The sequence below is a fragment of the Rhinolophus ferrumequinum genome, chromosome 6 (assembly GCF_004115265.2).
Source record: "Rhinolophus ferrumequinum isolate MPI-CBG mRhiFer1 chromosome 6, mRhiFer1_v1.p, whole genome shotgun sequence".
NCBI lineage: Eukaryota > Metazoa > Chordata > Mammalia > Chiroptera > Rhinolophidae > Rhinolophus > Rhinolophus ferrumequinum.
The window spans coordinates 55799803-55819551 of record NC_046289.1 but is presented as its reverse complement, the minus strand read 5'-3'; the positions used below and the strand labels follow the sequence as shown (position 1 = coordinate 55819551).

General features: G+C 44.7%; 1 protein-coding gene across 1 annotated transcript in view; it reads right to left on the bottom strand.

The window, feature by feature from the left end:
- Positions 1-19542, bottom strand: part of GNB5 (G protein subunit beta 5) — a 34049-nt gene extending 14507 nt beyond the window's left edge. The window contains exons 1-4 of the mRNA XM_033108597.1: positions 19295-19542; positions 8724-8860; positions 6069-6110; positions 4817-4893 (exon numbers count right to left, since the gene is read on the bottom strand). Coding sequence (XP_032964488.1) covers positions 4817-4893; positions 6069-6110; positions 8724-8860; positions 19295-19406 — 368 coding nt within the window. The 5' untranslated portion in view covers positions 19407-19542. The remainder of the gene's footprint in view (positions 1-4816; positions 4894-6068; positions 6111-8723; positions 8861-19294) is intronic.
- Positions 19543-19749: the final 207 nt, after the last annotated feature.

The following is a 19749-nucleotide window of genomic DNA, read 5'->3' as shown; positions in this document are numbered from 1 at the left end:
TAGATTCACTAACTTAACATTTTGCCATATTTGTGGGAGCAAATTCTGAACCATTTGAATGCAAACTACATGATATGTTATATCCAAATACTTCAGTTTGCAAATTTACATCTCCTAAAAATAGGGACATTTTCCTCTATCACCACTAAATCATTATCACATCTGAGAAAACTAACAAAAGTTCCATAACACATGTAATAAGCCATCCATAGTCAATCTTCCCCAATTGTCCCCAGGATCCAGAGCCCAATTCAGGTTCACACATCACATTTGGTTTTTACGTCTTTTTAAGATCATTTACTCTAGAACAAGCCCTCCACCTACAAGTATTTTTTTAGTGTGCATAACAAGAGCTCTGAGGTCAGGTGTATTATAGGATGTCACACATTCTGGATTTATCACACTGTTTCTTAGTGGTTAGATACAAGTTAAACATTTTTGGCAACAATAGTATAAAGGTGATATTATGTACTTCTTTCTTATTGCTTCACTTCAGCAGACTTGTGATACTGGTTATACCAAGGCTGGTGATGCCAACTTCACTTGGTTAAAGGGGGGACATTCACGTCTCTTCATGATAAACGGGATTTGTTTGTCATTAGTAATAATCTGTGGTGTGATACTTTGAGACCATCAGCATATCCTGTTTCCCAACAACCTTTCACACAATGGCTTTAGCATGATTACCCTTGTTTAATCAAATATTACTTTAGGAGTGCAAAATGATGATCTTCTAATTTGATAATTCCTTCTGCACTTATTAGCTGATATTTTTCTGTGAAGAACCTCCCTTTCACCAGTATCATTGTACACCCATGGATTCCTTTCTCTCTTCAACTGTGTTATGATCTCTTACTGTCATTATTCCATGTGGTGCTCAAATTGCCCCAAATTTGGACAGTGGGGGCCCCTCCAGGCAGCTCCTGTTTCCTTTTGATATAACTCTATTGGTTCTTGAATGTTTCCTTGCTTTCTGCAACAAGAAAATATCTTAGGCTTTGCTTTATTCTTGTCCTGCCCCAGACCTACAATCAACCTTACTCCAAGGAGCTCTGCTTCCTTTGAATAGGGAACAATATTTAGGAGGGAGCACTCTCTTTTGGGGGACCCCTTTGCCTTTCCAACTGCTTGGAGCTGCAGGTGTAGACTAGGGTATTACCAATAATTAGCTTTGGCAAGCTTATTTATAGAGTATGTGGGTGAGAGTGATTTGCACTTGGACCAGGGGCTTCCCTGACCCTTGCAGTGACCCATGCTGAAGCTTCAGAGTAATTTCTGTAGCTCTGTCGGGATACTCATTGCTTAGGGTTATTTGCGTTGCTATGAGAGCAGAGAAGTTTTGCAGTGTGATGTATCTGGTGTTGAATCTCTGCTTTACTATTAACTCATTTTGTGATCTTAGTTACATTTTTTAGGTTCTCTGAGCCTCAGTTTCCTCAACTAGAAAATGAGTGGATCACACCACCTATCACAAAGGACTGTTGTAAAGATTATATAAAGAGCTCAGACTAGCCCTTGGCACATGATAGATGCTCAGTAAGTAGTCATTATCATTATTTTTATATTCTTTTTGCTTCAAGGCAAGCACTATGTTTTATTCAATACTGAATTCCCCTAGGACAGCCACTCCAGCGGCTTGCACACAGTTGCTCAGAGCAAGTGTACAATACCTGAATGAAAGCTTCTTGGGGAATATGGCTCTCAAATAAAAAATGTGTGTGTGTGTGTGTGTGTGTGTGTAATCAATTAACACTTTTTTTTAAAGAAGAAGATTGTGTCAATACTGTTGGAGTTTTAACTCTCAGGTTTGGAACCAACTGAGAGATAGACCCAGTAGGCAGGCAGATGGAAATAAAAATATCCCCTTACCTATAACGACATTGAGAGAATGTGACGGGGGCGTGGGTCTGTGTGATAATGGAGTTACAGGCCTATCACAAAGCCATGGCTGAGAAACACTATTTTAGATTACCACAAGAAACTCAAGTGAGTCACAGTTGCTCTTAGCAGTTCTAAGAAAAAAGTAGGGGAGATGGTGCTATTATCTAAGATGAAAATTCAGTGTTTCTCAGTTTAGTTTCTGATGATCTCTCCTTATGTACTGGACCCCATATTTTTAAAAAATACTTTCACAAATAGTTCACACCTTGAACTTCCTCTGCTTTGGTTTTCATAACAATCTGTGAGACGGCTACCACATGTCAGGGCTCAGGCAAACAGAGAAGACTAAGTGACGACACCACTTAGTTCCACTCTGAACCCTCTCTCTGGACCAGGTTGTCACCAGAAAGCTATCTACCTGGGCCTTGTAAAATTGTTCTCATTCCTGACTGCGCCCCTGCTTTCATGGAAATTCTTCCATTGGGTTCCATAGAATGAGGGTGAAAATAAGAAATAGCCAAAAGCCGCAGGAGACATTGTTTACTACGTTATTATATTCAGTGTGTACTGCAGAAGGATCACTCAATATATTCCTTCTGTAATTTAGAACCAGACAGCTGATATCTCAACATTAAATACTGAGATATTATGTCACCCATTCAACTCTATACATCTGCTAAAATTAATGCCGAGTTAGAAACACATTATCCTAGAGTTTTTTTCAAATGTAGAGTATTTATTATTCCTACTGAGCAGTGAAAAGCTACCTTACCTAATGAAAAGTCTGGCCTTTGTTCCTGATTCCTAGAAGGTGATCTCTGATTCCCTGGGATGTCTTGCCTGACGGGACTCTTTCTTTGTCTGGGGCTTTGGCTACCAGACAGCCTGACAGTGTGATCTGTGATGGGGGCTTTGGGACACACCTTATCAGTTCCAACATCTGGAGAAACTAGAAACTAAAGGTATTAGCCTGAACCTCCAGGAGAGCCTGAAGAGTTAAGATCAGCTGTGTGGGCAACATATGATCGAGTCCTTCTAAAAACTCAGGAGAGCAAAGGCTCGGGGGAGTATCCGCAGGTGGCAATACTCTGGGCATACAGTCCCACTGTAGCTGGGAGGAGGTAATGCCGGAACCCTCCTGGGCTCTGCGCTGTGCCTCTCGTCCTGGTTCTCATTGTATCCTTTCACTTTGATAAAACTGCGAGCCTGAGTACAGCACTTTGCTGAGTTCATGAGTCATTTTAGTAAATTACTGAGCCTGAGGGTGGTTGTGGGGACTCCTGAATTTGAAGTTGGTGTCTGAGGGGAGGGAAGTGTTGTGGGGACTATTCCTTCTGACTGTACAGCTGGCTGAATTCCTTTGCACCTACCTTGTAATTGTGGTATATACACGTATGAATATGTTACATATGTGGCATATACATACATATATATTCATATATACCAGGGTGCCAAAAAAATGTATACAAGTGAACACTTTAGTCAACGTTGCTCAAGCAGTAGTTCGCCGTAATCAGAAGTGTCTGGACGCTGACGGTAACCACTTTGAGCACCTCCTGTAATTGCAGAAGTCAAACGTGACTTGTATTCATCTTTTGTTATCGGTATATATTGAGTATTACAATTTTAATAGTTTTTTCCTTTCTTAAAATGTGTAGACATTTTTTTGGCTCCCTCTGTGTATGTGTGTGTGTGTGTGTGTGTGTGTGTGTGTGTGTATTATATCTGTGTCTTTTACTGTGATCACCTCATATCCTTTCAGAAAGTAGATGAGGATGAATTTTATATAAATATTGCCATCTAGTTACAAAATGGAGAAACAATCTACTTTTGAATTATTTAAAAAATTCAAAAATGTGAAATACACGTATGTGAGCATGGGTTCTAAAGGTACACCGAGTCTTGGCAAGTGGAGAGAGAGAGTGGGAAGATGCCACCAAAGCAGCCACCTAAAGAGAGGGACACGGGATGGTGGCTTGTGTGACATTGGCTGGAGAAGACTCCAGAGCTTTTGCTTGGAGGCCCAAGGTTTTCATATTTGAAATAAAACTCTTTTCTCCTGATTATAAAAATAATACATGCTTATTTAAAAAAAAAAAAGAAAAGGAAATAAATAAAATTATAAAGAAGAGAAAAATACCCCTAGCCGTGTCATCCCGAAATGCATTTTCAGTATAGTTCATCACAGGCTTTATACTAAGGCCTCTTTTCTAAACACGGCTGAGATTCTACAGTAGAAATAATTTGAACAGTCTCAGAATTGTTTAACACACACGGGGACAGGGAATCATTTTGGTTACAGTTCTCATTGCCAGTGCTGTCAAACTGAGCTCCAGGAGAACAGAGAATAAGGCACAATCTTCCTAGTAACCTGGATGCTCTTTTCATTTAGTGTAACTAAGAATTTCCCTTTTAATGGCTGTACAGCCTTCCATTCAGGTACCACAATTCACTTCATTTCCTGTTATGGGCATATTGTTGCCCCTTTTTTGGTTTAATTTTAAATAATACTACAATAAATGTTATTGTTCACATTTTTTCCCCTATATTTTGGATTACTTCTTCCAAACAAGTTCTTAGATGTAAAATCACTAGATCAAAGGTTATACATTTTGCCAGGCTTCTGATATACTTTACCAACATGCTTTCCAAAATGTTTGCACCAATTTAGAGTTCCCACGAACAGCATTTGAGAGTGGGGGGCATAGGTTTAAAATTTATACTATTGTAAGTCCTCCGTAATGAAAATTTAGTCTGAAAGAGATTTTTGTGTGTTTTCTTTGTCTTGGATAAAGTTCAGGGAGGAATTTAACACATTGCTTAACAAGCGAGAAACAAAAACGACAAGTTCTTATTTGTTTGCGTGTTTTCGCCCATGCAACAGTACTTTATAGCTAACTAGCAAACCTGGAAGGCTGCTGTCCACCCGACTTACCCACATGCAATGGCGCATCCCGACGGGGCATACGCACACGCCATCACCCACGTGCAGGGCATAGTGACTGCATGTTCCTGAAACACAGGATGTACCGTTCACAGCATCAACAAGGGCCGGTTCTACACAGAGGCCTTAACTTTTCATTTTTACCAAAAAATAAAATAAAATAGTAATCACTGGTGTTCCTATTGAATTTCATTCCAGTTTCAAAGGGCAGTGGAGAGGGGTAACAATGAGCTTGAGACTGACAAGGAGACTCAGCCCTCTATGATCAACAAAACTTTATGTCATAAAGTCTCAAAGTTAAAAATCTCCACTAGCAAAAAAAAAAATATTCTTAATGTTTATCTTTCTTAATGTTGTACTCCCCTTCTTCTGAAGGAATGAATATTCCTTTTCTTTAAAAGGTCCTTTTCTTTAAAAAGGTCCATCCGAATGTCATTTCTGATATATACTTCACTGTATTTATTGACTCCCCCTATTTTCAAAATATGTTCTTGAATGACTTTTTACATGTATACTGTAAGTCTGTTTGACCTGTGAGTATATAAAGAGGCTGCTAGAATGCAGAATGTGGACACTGTTCAATCTGAGACAGACATAGGTCTCGTTTTTTAATAGAGTGAAAAGGAAGACTTTCTAAGTAAATATTGGAATCCATATGAGTATTTAATACATAATACTTGTTATTGTAAATGCCGCCACAATGGAGGCACGCAAGTGCACCTACACATAGATTTCAGTCTTTCTCTTTAGAGAAAATTCTAAATTCAGGTCTAATATGGATGCTCAGGCCAGAGTCGCAAGGGGCTCAGACTCCACTGCAACCCGGGAGAGTGCAGTTCAGCCCCCTGCAGCCTGGGCTTCCCTGCCAACCAGCTGCTCACGTCCACAGTGCTATGGAGTCTGGTCACAGACAGACAGGGGAGATTTGAGTGTCTCTTACCTCACTCAGAAGAAGAATAAATGCAGCTGCATGTGTGAATGTGACCAATTTTCCAGGCCACGCCCTTTCTGCCCCCCTTTTTTGCACCCTCTGTGGTGACTGTGCATGCTCTTCAGCTCGAGAGAGAAATGAATGCTAAAGTGGGCTGTGGAGCTGTCCAAACACAGATGGGCTTTTGTGGGGTTTCCATCACCAGAAGGCTCCCCGAGAGGCAGGGAATGAGGACAGGACTGGAGAGCAAGACTACCTTTAAACTAGGCTGGGGCTCTGAGGTGCCTCAACGTGCCGGGGACACCACTGTACCTTGTTAGTTGTGAAGGAATCCCACACGATCACCTTCCCATCCTGGAAGGAAAAGAGTAAACAGTTCAGGAGTTAACAGCAAGTCCACTTTCACCGTAACCACACTGGGGGTGTGGGTCATCTATTTGTAATACAAAACCACCAGAGATAAATCCATACGAGCCCTGGTTCCTACAACACAGTGTCCTGCCCAGATCTGGTGTGTGGGTTCTGAGACCCCCAGGTGCTGAGGGTGAAAGAGGATGGATGAGCCTATGTCCTTCAACACATGGGTCCCCCAGGCACCCTGAGAGATGGTGAATCCACATCGTCTATGGCACACTTGATTTTTTTTAATCCCTCAAGCATTTGGAGCTAAATATGGTGAATGAGGCGGTGGCGAGGGTGTGGAGAGCAATGCCACTTAGGGGCACGAACAAGTTCCCATTATCTGAAGTGACACAGCTGCTTGCTTTGCATGATTGGATGGAGGAGTTCCATATCCACGCTGTGTGTGGCTAAGGGGCCCTGAAATAAGGTCAGAGTCGGCACTTTCAGGTCTTTCAAGATTCCTAAGTACATTGGTTCTTCTGGTCTCATTTCTCTGACTACACACCCAAACGTGACATGTGGGGTACATTAGGTAACAGCAGAGAAAAGAGCAGGGGCTCCAAGCCTGTCTTGGGGTCTCCCACGCCTGGAGCCCCAGCTTGCTGGGCGGTGGTACTGACTCAGTGCATGGCCCACGTCAGTATTCACTTTGGTGGCCTCCTCCCCTGTTCTGCCTGCCTGCCTGCCCCCACTGCCCACCCACGGCACACTCCGGAGAGAAGAAGGCGCCCAAGAGGTGAAAATCTATCTCATAAAACCAAATGGAGTCCCCTCCGTGAGCACAGATTTATTCAGCAGGGGCCCACGTACCTGGACAGACTGTGCCTCACCCCAGTCCTGGCCCACGCACTCAGGCTGATTAGCTTCCTGCCTTTTAAGGGAGAAGGGTTGCTCTGAGTCACTTAGCGTCTGTTCCAGAGCCTTCCTGCAGTTTCCAGCTTCCTCCCACACCCCCCCCCCCCACGGGTCTTCTCTCTGCAGCAGAGGTAGATGGATGGAGGGCGTCAGCCCTCCTCACCTCCCTCCCTCTCTAATCCGAGTTCTACGTGAGGGACAGAGACTCCAACATACATTATACTTTTAAGGATTAGAAAAGTCTAAAAGGCTAGGTAGCAACGTGTCCAGCTCCATAACCACTTTGTAAAAATGAACATTTGGGAAAAAAATGTCTAGAAAGAAACGCTCTACAATACAAATAATGGTTGTGACAGGGTGGTGGGAGTGAAAACCTTTCCTGGGTCCTCTTTTCCAGTGTTTCTGCAACGTGGTAAAATACAAAAGTGATCAATTTTATACGAACACAAAAAAAGCAAGTGCAATGCGACATCCTAGATTTATTTGTGACACACAGGAGATTAACACCACCTGTTCTATGAAACACAACACTGATACAGATGTTAGAGCTTGTGGATTATTTAGAATATGTACTGTTTTTATACTTAAAAGCATTATTTAAAAAAAACCCAAACTGTCCTCTGAAAAAGCTGGGCTGAAGGCAGGGGTCGGGGAAGCCCAAACTGGCCATAAAAATATATGACTTCAGCTTATGGTTTTATGTTCAATGCATGTAACATCAAAATAAACATAAAAAGTACTAAGCCGTGGTAGCTACCCTCCTGAAACTCACACCCTTGCATAGGGTCCTCCATCACGACATCAGAGTTGGTCTGTATGAATAACGGAATACAGCACAAGTGATGGAATGTCACTTCTGAGGCCAGACCTATGACCTGATCTATGGCGTGGCTTCTGCCTCTGCCTCCCTCTCTTGGATCACTTGGTCTGGGGGAGCCCAGCTACCATGTCCTGAGCAGCCCATGGAAAGGTCTGCATGGTATGGAACTAAGACCTCCAGCTAAAGGCTATGTGAGCGAGCCATTTTGGAATCGAGTCTCGGCGTTAGTCAAGCCATCAGATGCATGCAGCCCTGATGAACATACTTACTGCAACCTCACGAGAGACTGAGCCAGGACCACCCAGCTCAGCCGCTCCGGACTCCTGACTCAGAAACCACGTAAGATAATCAATACTTGTTGTTTTAAGTTGCTAAAATTTGGGATAATAAGTTATCCAGCAATAGATAACTAATATGTAAGACCTAAAATAAACTGCCAACTATATAAAATGAATGAAAAATTATACTTCACAAAATCTATATCTTCAATTTGTTCTTTACGGCATAAAAATTGCTAAACTTTTTAAAGAAGCCATGGTGGACTCTCACCACTTATGCCTTCAATTTGGGGGAAGAAAAACAACAACCCACTATTTTAAAAATGGTTTCACTCACAAATATGACTGTGAAACATGCTCAGGAAGAAATACTTTTGCATGGTTTGTCAAAATAGAGTTTACAATGTTTCAGTTATTACCAATTCCAAATTTTTCCTAATTAGTGAAATTCTGCAGCATAAAAACAATTCTAAACTATGTTAAACTCATGTCCTTTGGAGAATGAGCAGAGTCATGTGGATCAGAAAGGATTTTTTGGAAAAGGACAGTTCTCTTCCCCCTTAACTATAAAATCAGAAACCTGCTCACCATCACACAACAGGTGCGACATACCTGTGAGGAGCTCACGATCCTCCTCTTATCTTTGCACCAGTCCATGCAGAGAACTTTGTTCCCATGGCCTTTGAGGGTCCTTCTGGTCTTCATGACAAACTGTCCCAGAGCCTCCACCCGCTCTGCCACCTGGTGCACTGGAAGGACAAGGCCATGGTCAATTCTATTGCCAAGACCCGGCTCTGAGCCACCCCGGGCACTGCGAAAACTTGGTCTTTCTCTGTGGCCATGGCTTGAGTCTCCTGTTCTTTAACACCATGCCCTCACAGCGCTCCCTCTTAACCTCAGCAGAGGGTAGAAACAACACTGTTACTCTCTCTTTCTGTTTAAGGCCCTATAGTTTTCAAAGCACTTTCATATATGCACGTTGAGGGACGAAGCACAAGACCGTCTCATGTTGGTAAAGCACTGTATAGAATTCTCCAGTGGAAGGACCACAGCTCTGCAAAGTGGGCAGGACGGCAGCAGAGTGCGATGGCTTTAACAGGTGAGGTGACTCAGACTCATAGAGGTGATCTGGCTAATCCAAGTTCATGCAACTAACTGGGAGCGAAGCTAGCGCTTGTGGTTGTTTTACCTACCACTTTCCAGTCACAAGGAAAAGTGGCTTTACACAACTTGTCCTGGCAGGTGCCATCCTGTGCACCCACGCCGCTCGATGGCAGGTACTGGGACTCATAACTGACCCTCCGAGACCTATCATAGGCCTGGGACATGATAGGAGACCCATTCACGTGCTGCAGGAAAGAATGAAAGAGAAAACCACCAAACGGTACACCCGTGGGTTTACTGAAAACCTACAGTATGGGTAGAGATCAATGCAATATCCTAACAGTTTAAACGTGATCTACAGAAAGTACCCAGACCAGGAAGGAGTTCCAAAAATCAATCTCAGGGCTGGGGCCACAGCTTCTTTCCTGAGGCTAAGGAAGAACTTTTGAGGGGCTTATAGAGAGGCTATCACTGATGAGTCTCAGAGGGAGACAAGTTCCCACGAAGCAGTGGGAAGGGCCGCAGAGACCATCTAGTCCAGGCCCCTCACCGTGCAGGTGAGGAAACCCACCGGGCAGGGGATCACAGGGCTTCTCCCCCTCTGGGGAGTGCCACTCCCTTTCTGGTAGAGGCTGTGTCCAGGTCTCCTTCCTCTAAACCTCTCAGCTGGGCCTTTCTTCAGCCAGGAGCTGCGAAGTACCCACCTCCCTTACTTCAGAAGTCTGGGGTGGTAGGGGCTGACTGAAGCCCAGTGACAACAGCATTCCTTCTGGAAACCCTTCCTTCCTTCTTCTTTCCCCTGCTCCGACCCTCCCTCTCTTCCTCTAAACACTTCAGTGTGCATTTCCTAAAACCAAGGAACTCTCTTACATAACCAAGTATAATTACCTCGGTCAGAAAATTAACACTGAAACAATAATCCACGGGGGTGTCCTGAGCTTTAACTGGGAAAGCAAAGAATGTGTAATTATTAAAGCACCTAGCAGGTGCTTTATCTGCCAGGATAGGAATCAAAAATGTCGAGTTGCAGTACTAGGGGCTCGGGACTAGAAAATCAGACAACATAAGCCGGAAGAGAGAGGGCTTCTGAAAGGGAAGGGCCAGAAGGGCCATGAAAACTAGAGATTGTGTTTAGGATAGGAGAGAAGAGGAGAACTAAAAGAGGAGGCTACAGAGAGGGAGAGGGATTTGTCTTGATTTATTTTAATAAAATTAAAGTGCATATCCACTGAAAATAATCAGAAAATAGAAACACAGGATCACTTATAGTTCTGCTTTGCCCAACCATTCTTAACATTTGGTGTACATCCTACCAGACTTTTTCTCTGCATATATGCACACGTGTATATGTGTGTAAACAGATTAGACTCCACATACAATTTTGGGGACCTATTTCTTTCACTTGATATACAGAGGGTGCCAAAAAAATGTATACACATTTTAAGAAAGGAAAACTGTATTAAAATTGTAATACTCAATATATACCGATAACAGAAGATGAATACAAATCACGTTTGACTTCTGCAATTACAACAGGTACTCAAAGTGGTTACCACCAGCATCCAGACACTTCTGATTGCGGCGAACAATTGTTTGAGCAACGTTGACCAAAGTGTCTACTTGTATACATTTTTTTGGCACCCCCGGTATTTGTGGATGTCTTTCCATGTTAAAGGTAATTATCTGTCATTTTAAGTGACTGCATTACATTCCACTGTATGGACGGACCATAATCCAAAATCTGCCTGCTGGTGGATGCTTTGCTCCAGGGTTGCTCTGATGCCCATGTACTGCTTTAGTTCTTAGATAAATTCCAATTTGTGGCATTGCTGAGTGAAAGGGAAAGCACATTTTTAAAGGCTTTCTATGCATGCTGCCATTACCAAGCACTTATTGCATGTCTCCTGGGTGACAGGCGCTGGGCTGAGAGCTTTACACATAGCCTGAGGATACAGGCTTCACGCCCATTTCTACAGAAAAGGAAACTAAAGCTCCAAGAGGCTAAGGCACATGCACACTCGGACCCCTAATACCAGATAAACACCTCCCAGAGAGAGGTAAACTCTGGACAGGTGGCTGTAAGTCTTTAGAAAATCAAGGGTTAAATGATGCAGTGATAACAGTTTCTCAGTCCAGGAGACACCCCAACCTTGGAGCCCCCACACTTCTTGAGGTCAGATAGAGACTCTAGACCAGGAGTTAAGAAATCTGCCCTGGTCCTGGCGGGGAAAGTGGTGGAAAGTTAGAGCCAGAAGAGACCTTAGCAACTCAACAAGTAGTGCTGAGCACCCTGCCCTCCTCCACTTCCTCCTGGAGAGAAAATCTTACTACAATTCCATTACAGGAAACAGAGCAGGGCCGAGCTGCTGAATGGACAGGGGAGGATGCCGGGCTCAGAGGCACAGTCTCTGCTCAGCACACCTCTCAGCCCCTGGTCCCCAAGGTCCAAACAGCAAGTGTGCAGGCCAGCGAGCTGCACCAGCTCTGTCACTTCTCGGTAAAGGAAAATGAGGCCTGAGGGAAGGACGCAAATTGCAAGCTAGTGGTAAACAAATGTCTCCTCTGAGCCTGTGCCCTCCTCTGTAAAACAGGGTGTGAAGAGTTTATCTAGATGGATAAGGCACCTAGAGGAAACCTTGGAAATCATCCAGAATCCTCGTTTTAGCAAAGATGAACTTTTCATCAGGATGTGGCTTCCTCCCAACTTTCAGGGAAGAGTTTTGCTATTTGTTTTATAATCTGTGCACATGTGAAATTAAAATGTATAGTGTGCAGGTCAATACACAAGAATTCAAGCCACGTAAATTTATAAAGTGAAAATACGCTACAGGGTCCTTGCTGTCATTGAAAGGCCATGAAAAAAAAATGTCCTGAGCGTGGACAAGCTCTAAGATCTCCCTGAAAATAAACATCGTGAAGTTACTGTAAATACCGAAGACAAGATCAAAGGCATGGAGATGTCTTAAGGAAAATAGAAGTATTTTAAAAAATTATATTGCATCACTTTCTAAGTGTTGTACCAACATACAGTCTTTTGATGGCCACTATTTGGTAGATCAAAGGAATCAAGGAGGAAAAATTATCCAAAGCTAATTTAAAAAAACTTATTCTGATTCTACCCCAAAGTCGAAGGGGTGGGATGTATACTAACCCTCTACCACCTGGATGGAAGGAAAACATCTACAAGCACATTACCTCATCTGAGTTTGTCAGAGATTTTGAATTGCCTTAACACCATGTATTTGCCACACAAAGAAAGTCCTAACCTGAATTCCCTAATGAAAAGTTAGAAGGGTTAAGCTATGGTACAGCATTTAAGATGGAATACTATGAGCCGTACCATGTAGTAATTTTTAAAGTGACATTAAAAAGAACTGTAAATGACATGGGGAGATCTTCGATCCATTGTGTTAAATTAAACAGGCTCCAACTCTATAGCTACTATAGTCCCAAGTGTGCATGTATATAGATACACACACAAACAAAAATATAAGCTATGAAATATATGAAAATATTAAAAGTGGCTACCTCTGGGTGGTGCGGTTATGTTTGACCTATTTTCCTCTACATTTCTAAATTTGCTACAGACCGCATTAGTTTATTATGACATTATTCTAGAAACATTTGCATTGGCCAGCTAGTGTGCATTATGAATGCAGAGCAAAAGTACGGGGAGAAGCAATGAAAGGCAGGTTTGCTTTCTGCTCCCTCTGGTGGCTGCAGGCAGCACGTGCAAGAGCAGCCGGAGAGGATTACTCCGCAGGGAAATACACTTCTGTAAGCATCACTACAGGCAGCGTGAATCAACACATTTGCTTCAGACGAATCCAGAAATCTGGTTTTCCTAGATGTCTCCCTAAGCCATAAAATCAGAATCGTCCAAGGCTCCAGCCATAAAGCCTGTCCAAAACAAACAAAAAAAACAGAGCCACTTTAAAATGGGGCTGGAGCTGTTACGCCAGAGGAACTGCCTTGTACATCTTACGTCTCAAACCTTGGGAATGTTAAAACAGGGCAAAATAACCTTTGGACTGGGGCTAAGGCAACATTGTGCCCCAAAGAATTGTTTGCAAAGATAGTAAGAAAGCAGTTTTTATGACTACTGGACTGACGACAAGACTGAAAATTAAAAACATTGTTTAGCATTAACATCACTATGTTATACTAGCTGCACTAATGGAAATGTCTTCCTTCTGTTGATGTAACTGTCCCCTTCCCTTTCTCATAAATACCCATTGTCTTTGTCTCTTAACTGGAACATTATCTGGGCTTCTGCCTGAATCATTGCTTCCCAAATATTCTTACTAATCTCAAATAAATGTTTGTTGCCTCACTTTGAAAGACCTTTTTATTTTTAGGTTAACAAGCCTGTGAGAATAAAACCCTCCACGAAGCTACATTTAGAAGAGACAGAAAAATGAATAGCAGCCAATGATAAATCCTGTGATTTGCCCAAATTTCATCTGGAGTTGTACTTAGAGAAATTACATAAATCTTCTGAGTTGCTTTGTTCCTAGACAATATTACAATGTGCCCCAGAGGAGCTGGCGAGCTGGATGAAGCTCCACACAGCCCCAGGAGGCTGCCATCCACATTGGCTGAAATCAACCTGGTGTCCGTCCTGCTCTGCTGCTAGCCTGTCTTCTGAGTCATTTGTCAGATTCACTTCAAGTGAAGGACTCTTTATAGATGAATTCTCTCCTTTTTGTCTTGATCTTGACTCCCATTCCAGTACTCATTCTTTATTATAAAAGCAGTAAATGCACACATGGGTATAAAGGGAAAAGAACCTCTACTTCTCCCACTCCCTGGGGGCCCTCTCTAGAGATCAGTTTCTCATGTACCCTGCCACAAACTTAATGCATACGCAAGCATCTCTTGTTTAAGCTAATGAGATCATGTTATATACACTGTCCAGCATTTTGCTGTTTTTTTCCCAAAATATTGACACCTTTTCACATATACACGTGGATTTACTTTTTTTTTTCCTTTTTAGTAAATCTCAACTTTCTGAAAGATGGCCTGGTATGGTGAGAAGGAAAGCTGTACTAGGAGTCTGAACCCTGGCACCTACTCCCCTTTGCCTCTTAGAGCAGCTGCATTACCTTAGGGAAATCTCCTCAACCTTCCCTAGACCTCAGCTGCTTTCTCATCCATAAGGACAGGGGGTGGGGTTATTGGGAGGAGAAGAAAACTTTTTGTGCCTGAAGACTGAGGATGAAGCAGGTGACCCCTCTAGTTTAAAGGGTTGTGTGACAGGCCCTCCAAAGATGTTCACATCCTAATCCCTGGAACCTGTGAATATGTGACCTTATGGGGTAAAAGGGAGCTTGCAGATGTGATTAAGGATCTTGGTATGGAAAAATTATTTTGGATTCTACAGGTGAGCCCAATGGAATCACAGGATCCTTATAAAAGGGGGGATCGGGTAAAGGGCTAATATCCAAAATATACAAGGAACTCATGAAACTCAACAACAAAAAAACAAACAACCCAATTGAAAAATGGGCAGAGGACCTGAAGAGACATTTCTCCAAAGAGGACTTAAGAATGGCAAACAGACATATGAAAAAATGCTCAACATCACTAATCATCAGAGAAATGCAAATAAAAACCACAATGAAATATCACCTCACCCCAGTTAGAATGCTTATCATCAACAAGACAAATAGTAACAAGTGTTGGGAGGCTGTGGAGAAAACGGAACCCTCATACACTATTGGTGGGAATGCAGACTGGTGCAGCCGTTATGGAAGTGTGGAGGTTCCTCAAAAAATTACGAATAGAATTACCATATGACCCAGCAATCCCTCTCCTGGGTATCTACCCAAAAAATCTGAAAACATCTACACATAAAGACACGTGTGCTCCAATGTTCATTGCAGCTTTGTTTACGGGGGCCAAGACATGGAAACAACCAAAATGTCCTTTGATAGATGAATGGATAAAGAAGTTGTGGTATATATACACAATGGAATACTATTCGGCGTTAAGAAAAGATGATACAGGAATATTTGTGACAACATGGATGGATCTTGAGAGTATAATGCTAAGCAAAATAAGTCAGACAGAAAAAGCAGAGAACCATATGATTTCACTGATATGTGGTATATAAACCAAAAACAACAAAAGAACAAGACGAACAAATGAGAAACAAAAACTCATAGACACAGACAATAGTTTAGTGGTTACCAGAGGGTAAAGGGGGCGGGGGGTGGGACATGAGGGTAAGGGGGATCAAATATATGGTGAAGGAGAACTGACTCTGGGTGGTGAACACACAATGTGATTTATAGATGATGTATTACAGACCTGTACACCTGAAATCTATGTAACTTTACTAACAATTGTCACCCCAATAAATTAAAAAAAAGGGGGGGTCGGGGTCAAAGAAGGAGATACGATGACAGAAACCAGGTTGGAGTGATGTGGGGCCACAAGCCAAGGAATGCAGATGGTCTTTAGAAGCTGAAAAGACAAGGAATGGATTCTCCCCTAGCGCCCCAGGAGGAATGCAGCCTGGCGGCCCATTTTAGACTTCTGACCCCCAGAACTGTAACCGAACAAATTTAGGTTACTTTAACCCACTATGTTTGTGGAAATGTGTACAACAGCAATAGGAAACTAATACAAAATTTAACCTCATGATTCCAAAATGCCTTAGACTCAAGCAAGGAAGCACTTACAAATGGCAGAAGGCAAGCTGAAGGGATAAGGAGAAACATCCAGGGCAGGAAGCTCTGCAGGAATAAGGGAAAGGCAGAGACGGGGACATGGGTCCTAGGGCTGTGGAGTTTGATGGAGGCTGGCTTCCCTTTAGGCTGCCCACATAAGCCACTTCCTGTATGTAATATTGGCTGAGGAGGGTCTGACTTGGGCATGAGGGCCCCACAGAATGGCTGCTGTCTGAGGGTCAAAGGGATGGAAGGTGAAGAAACGAGGGTCTGGAATTGGGGAAAGTTCACTTTTCCTCCAAGTTCATGTTGTACAATTTTGTTGTGTTGATTTTTTTTTTTTAAAGATTTTTTATTGGGGAAGGGGAACAGGACTTTATTGGGGAACAGTGTGTACTTCCAGGCCTTTTTCCAAGTCAATGTTGTTGTTCTTTCAATCGTAGTTGTAGATGGCGCAGCTCAGCTCCAGGTCCAGATGCAGTTGTTAGTTGCAGGGGCGCTGCCCACCATCCCTTGCGGGATTCAAGGAGTTGAACCGGCAACCTTGTGGTTGAGAGCCCACTGGCCCATGTGGGAATCGAACCAGCAGGCTTTGGAGTTAGGAGCACGGAGCTCCAACCGCCTGAGCCACCGGGCTGGCCCCGTGTTGATTATTTTTTAAGCCAAGAATTTGGGCAAGTCAGAGCTAACAGAAGGCTGACCAACTTTCCCGGTTTGCCCAGAACTGAAGTGTTTTCCAGGATGCAGGAATATCTGCTTTACTACTGAGTCCCAGGCAAACTGGGATAACTTGGTCACTTTAAGCTTATGATCTAAAGAGGTTTCCCCAACTGGGGTAGGGGTCACAGAGCCACCTATATAACACCACCAAAATGTGAACATGTATAGAAAGAAGCTGAGAGATTGGAAGAGAGAAGAGCCAAATGATGCTAGATCACGGAGATCTCCAAAGGGAGAGACTGTGGTCAGACGAGGAGCAGTTCTGAGTGCTAACAAGATCCTAGGGGGCTGTCACAGAGTGAGGGGCCAGTGTGTTTGGAGGGTCACCCCTGTGAACCCTGAAGACACCAGGGCTTAGGGTCAAAAGGAAGGCTCAAGCCATGTGCTAACGTCCTTAAGAAATGAGGGGGCCTGGCTGGGAGGTCAGAAGACAGCTCGTGGGGGAGGAGAAGAGGGATGGCAGCCAAATGACAGGAGCCTCAGAAGAGCCAGGGTTTTATGTAGGAGTAGCGAGTGGTCTGGAAGCTTCAGGGGGCATAGACGGGAACATGACCACATGACTTCTGGTCTTTTCAACTCAAAAATTCTGACTCATACGCAGGTGAGGATAGATCCTCTTACTGTGAGTCCAAAGTTGGCCGTGACCTTTGAGGGCACTGCATTCTTGGCAGGACAGGGACTCCTTGTTGAAAAAACTGCATCTTGACTATTTCTCTGCCTTAAAGCAATTTGCAAATGCACAGAATGCAAATGCACAGAAAAGGCTGAAAAGTATCCCAGTGGGCACTACTGAGTGTCCCTCTGGAGAGCCCCTCTGGACCAGGCATGAAGCTGAAGTGAGGTTGGGTTGGAGTACTGACTGCTTGCGCTGGAATCCTGATCCCACCACTTATTATCTGGGGTCTTTCCGAAAGCCCTGTGACCTCTGTGCCTCAGTTTCCTCATCTGTAAAATGGAGAAATCAGACCTACCCCAGAGGCACTAAAAGCACACTCATTGCATCATCGTTACCATCTGCAGAGTGTAGGAATTTGCAAAGGGAAATGGGGAAGACTCTGTCCTATGCCTCCCAATCTCCATTCCTTGCTTCTCCCCTGATAACAGAAACCCAGCTCTGCTTGGGGATGACAATATGCTCAGCTCAGTCCTCCCTTTTCCAGCCTCCCCTTGCAGTAGCCACGTGACCTAGTTCTGGTCAATGAAGTGTAAGCAAAAACCTGTTGGGGAGAAATGAGGTTTAGGGGGAAACTGCTTTCCTGATAAAAGGGAGAAACAGAGGTTGGTACCCACATTCCACCTTCTTTCTGCCCTGGATAGAGGGGTGATGTTTAGAGCTGTGGCAGTGATATGATAATTGTGGGGCAAATGCCACTGCTCTCAGGGTGGTGGAGAAGACAGACAGAAGTGTGGGTCCCTGAAGGCAGCTGAACCAAAGCGGTGACGCCTACCCTTGTTCTTGTTATGTACGAAAAATAACTCCCAATTTGCTTAACTATTTTATTAGGGGTTTATGGTTTTTTGTAGCTGGACATGTTTCTAAATGACATAGGGGCTTAGTGTGCTTCCTATTTAAAAGAGGCCCCTTCGAAAGCACAGCATACTTTAGAATCAGGTCACCTGCTTCTATCAAGTGATTTTCAAAGAAAGGAATCAGGTACTAAAGGACCTAGCATGAACCCCATTTTTCTTTTCCAAATAGAATTTAAAGGGGGGGTGGTACCAAATAGGAACGGCAGGAGCACCATGAAAAGGTGTGTCTGAGGGCACCAACGGGAGGCCTTGCTCAGCAAAGGGGAGCTGCCACCCTTAGAGCTGAAACGTAAGCAGATAAGACCACTTCCCCAAGCTTGGCCCCAGCCCAATCTCTGCTGAGGATGAACCACTGGACACAGAACAGGGGAGCTGATCCTGCCAAGAGTCATTTCACCTGGCTATTTAATGGCTCACTCATAAAAAAAAAAAGTATCAGAGAGCCTGTTCTGAATTATGGTCGTGGTCAATAATGACGTTTGTGTAAGACTGCTATTAGTCTCTGATGCTAACCATACGGCATCCATCCAAAAGCTTTTCAAACAACCTTAAGTGAACTAAATGGTTGGATGTGGTAAGCTCCTCTGCTTCCCCCCTCCGGCTCTCCACCTCCAAGGAGAGTGGGCAGATTGGAATAACGAGCTCTAAAATCAGTGTCTGGTTCCATGTAAAAGCAAAACTGAGAAAAGACACAACAGTGATGGAGAAAGCCAAATAATGAAAAAACAAGACAGTTTACCCTAGGCCGCGCCCACAAGGGCTCGCTGTGCTTGCCACCACTGACACCCCCCTCCACCGGCTCCGCCTGGGAATGGCAAGAATTCGATCAGTTTGCATCTTGCAGGCAGGTGATGACCGTAACTGGTCCCCGATCCTTCCTTGGGAGGCCAGCGTCCAGGGGCTGCTACCATCAGGTGCCCCGGCCCAGAGGCGGCTCTGTAAGGTGCCGGGAGCCTGCGAGGGCCGCCCAGCTCCTGCCCCACACGGGCGCGCCTGGGTGCTCGGGCTACTCCCAGCGCCTCACCTGGAGCCGGGACACCCGAGGCCCGCATCCCGCCCCGGGCCCAGGCCGCCCGCAGCCCAGATCCCGGGAGCCCGGTCTCGTCTCCTCGGCCCGCCTCCCCGCGCGCAGCCCCCGCCCCGGCCCGCACTCACGCTCCACGTCGTGCAGTTTGGCCCGCTCCTCCTCCAGTTTGCCCTTGAGGCTCTCGGCCTCGCTCTTCAGCGACGCCAACGTCTCGTTCTCATGCAGCCCGTCCGTGGCCATCTTCGCGCGGGGACGCGGCAGGGAAGGAAGCCGAGAGCCGGGATGCGGGTGAGCTGCGGGAGGAGGCCGGGCGGCCACAGGCGCAGCTCCAGCCGGTCTCCTCCGCGCGCGGCCCCGCCCTCCGGCGCTGACGCGGGTGGCTGCGAGCCCGGCTGCTGGGCCGACCCCACCTCCCCGCGGGCGTCGCCTGCGGGCACAGCGCCCCCTCGGCGCCCCCCGCTTGGCACACGGGGGAATAGAACTAGGATTTGAACCCAGGAAGTCAGAGATCAGAGTTCACACCCTAACCCCCCACCCATGCTATACTGCCTCACCTAGTCCAGCTGCGCTGAAAACGTTTGTG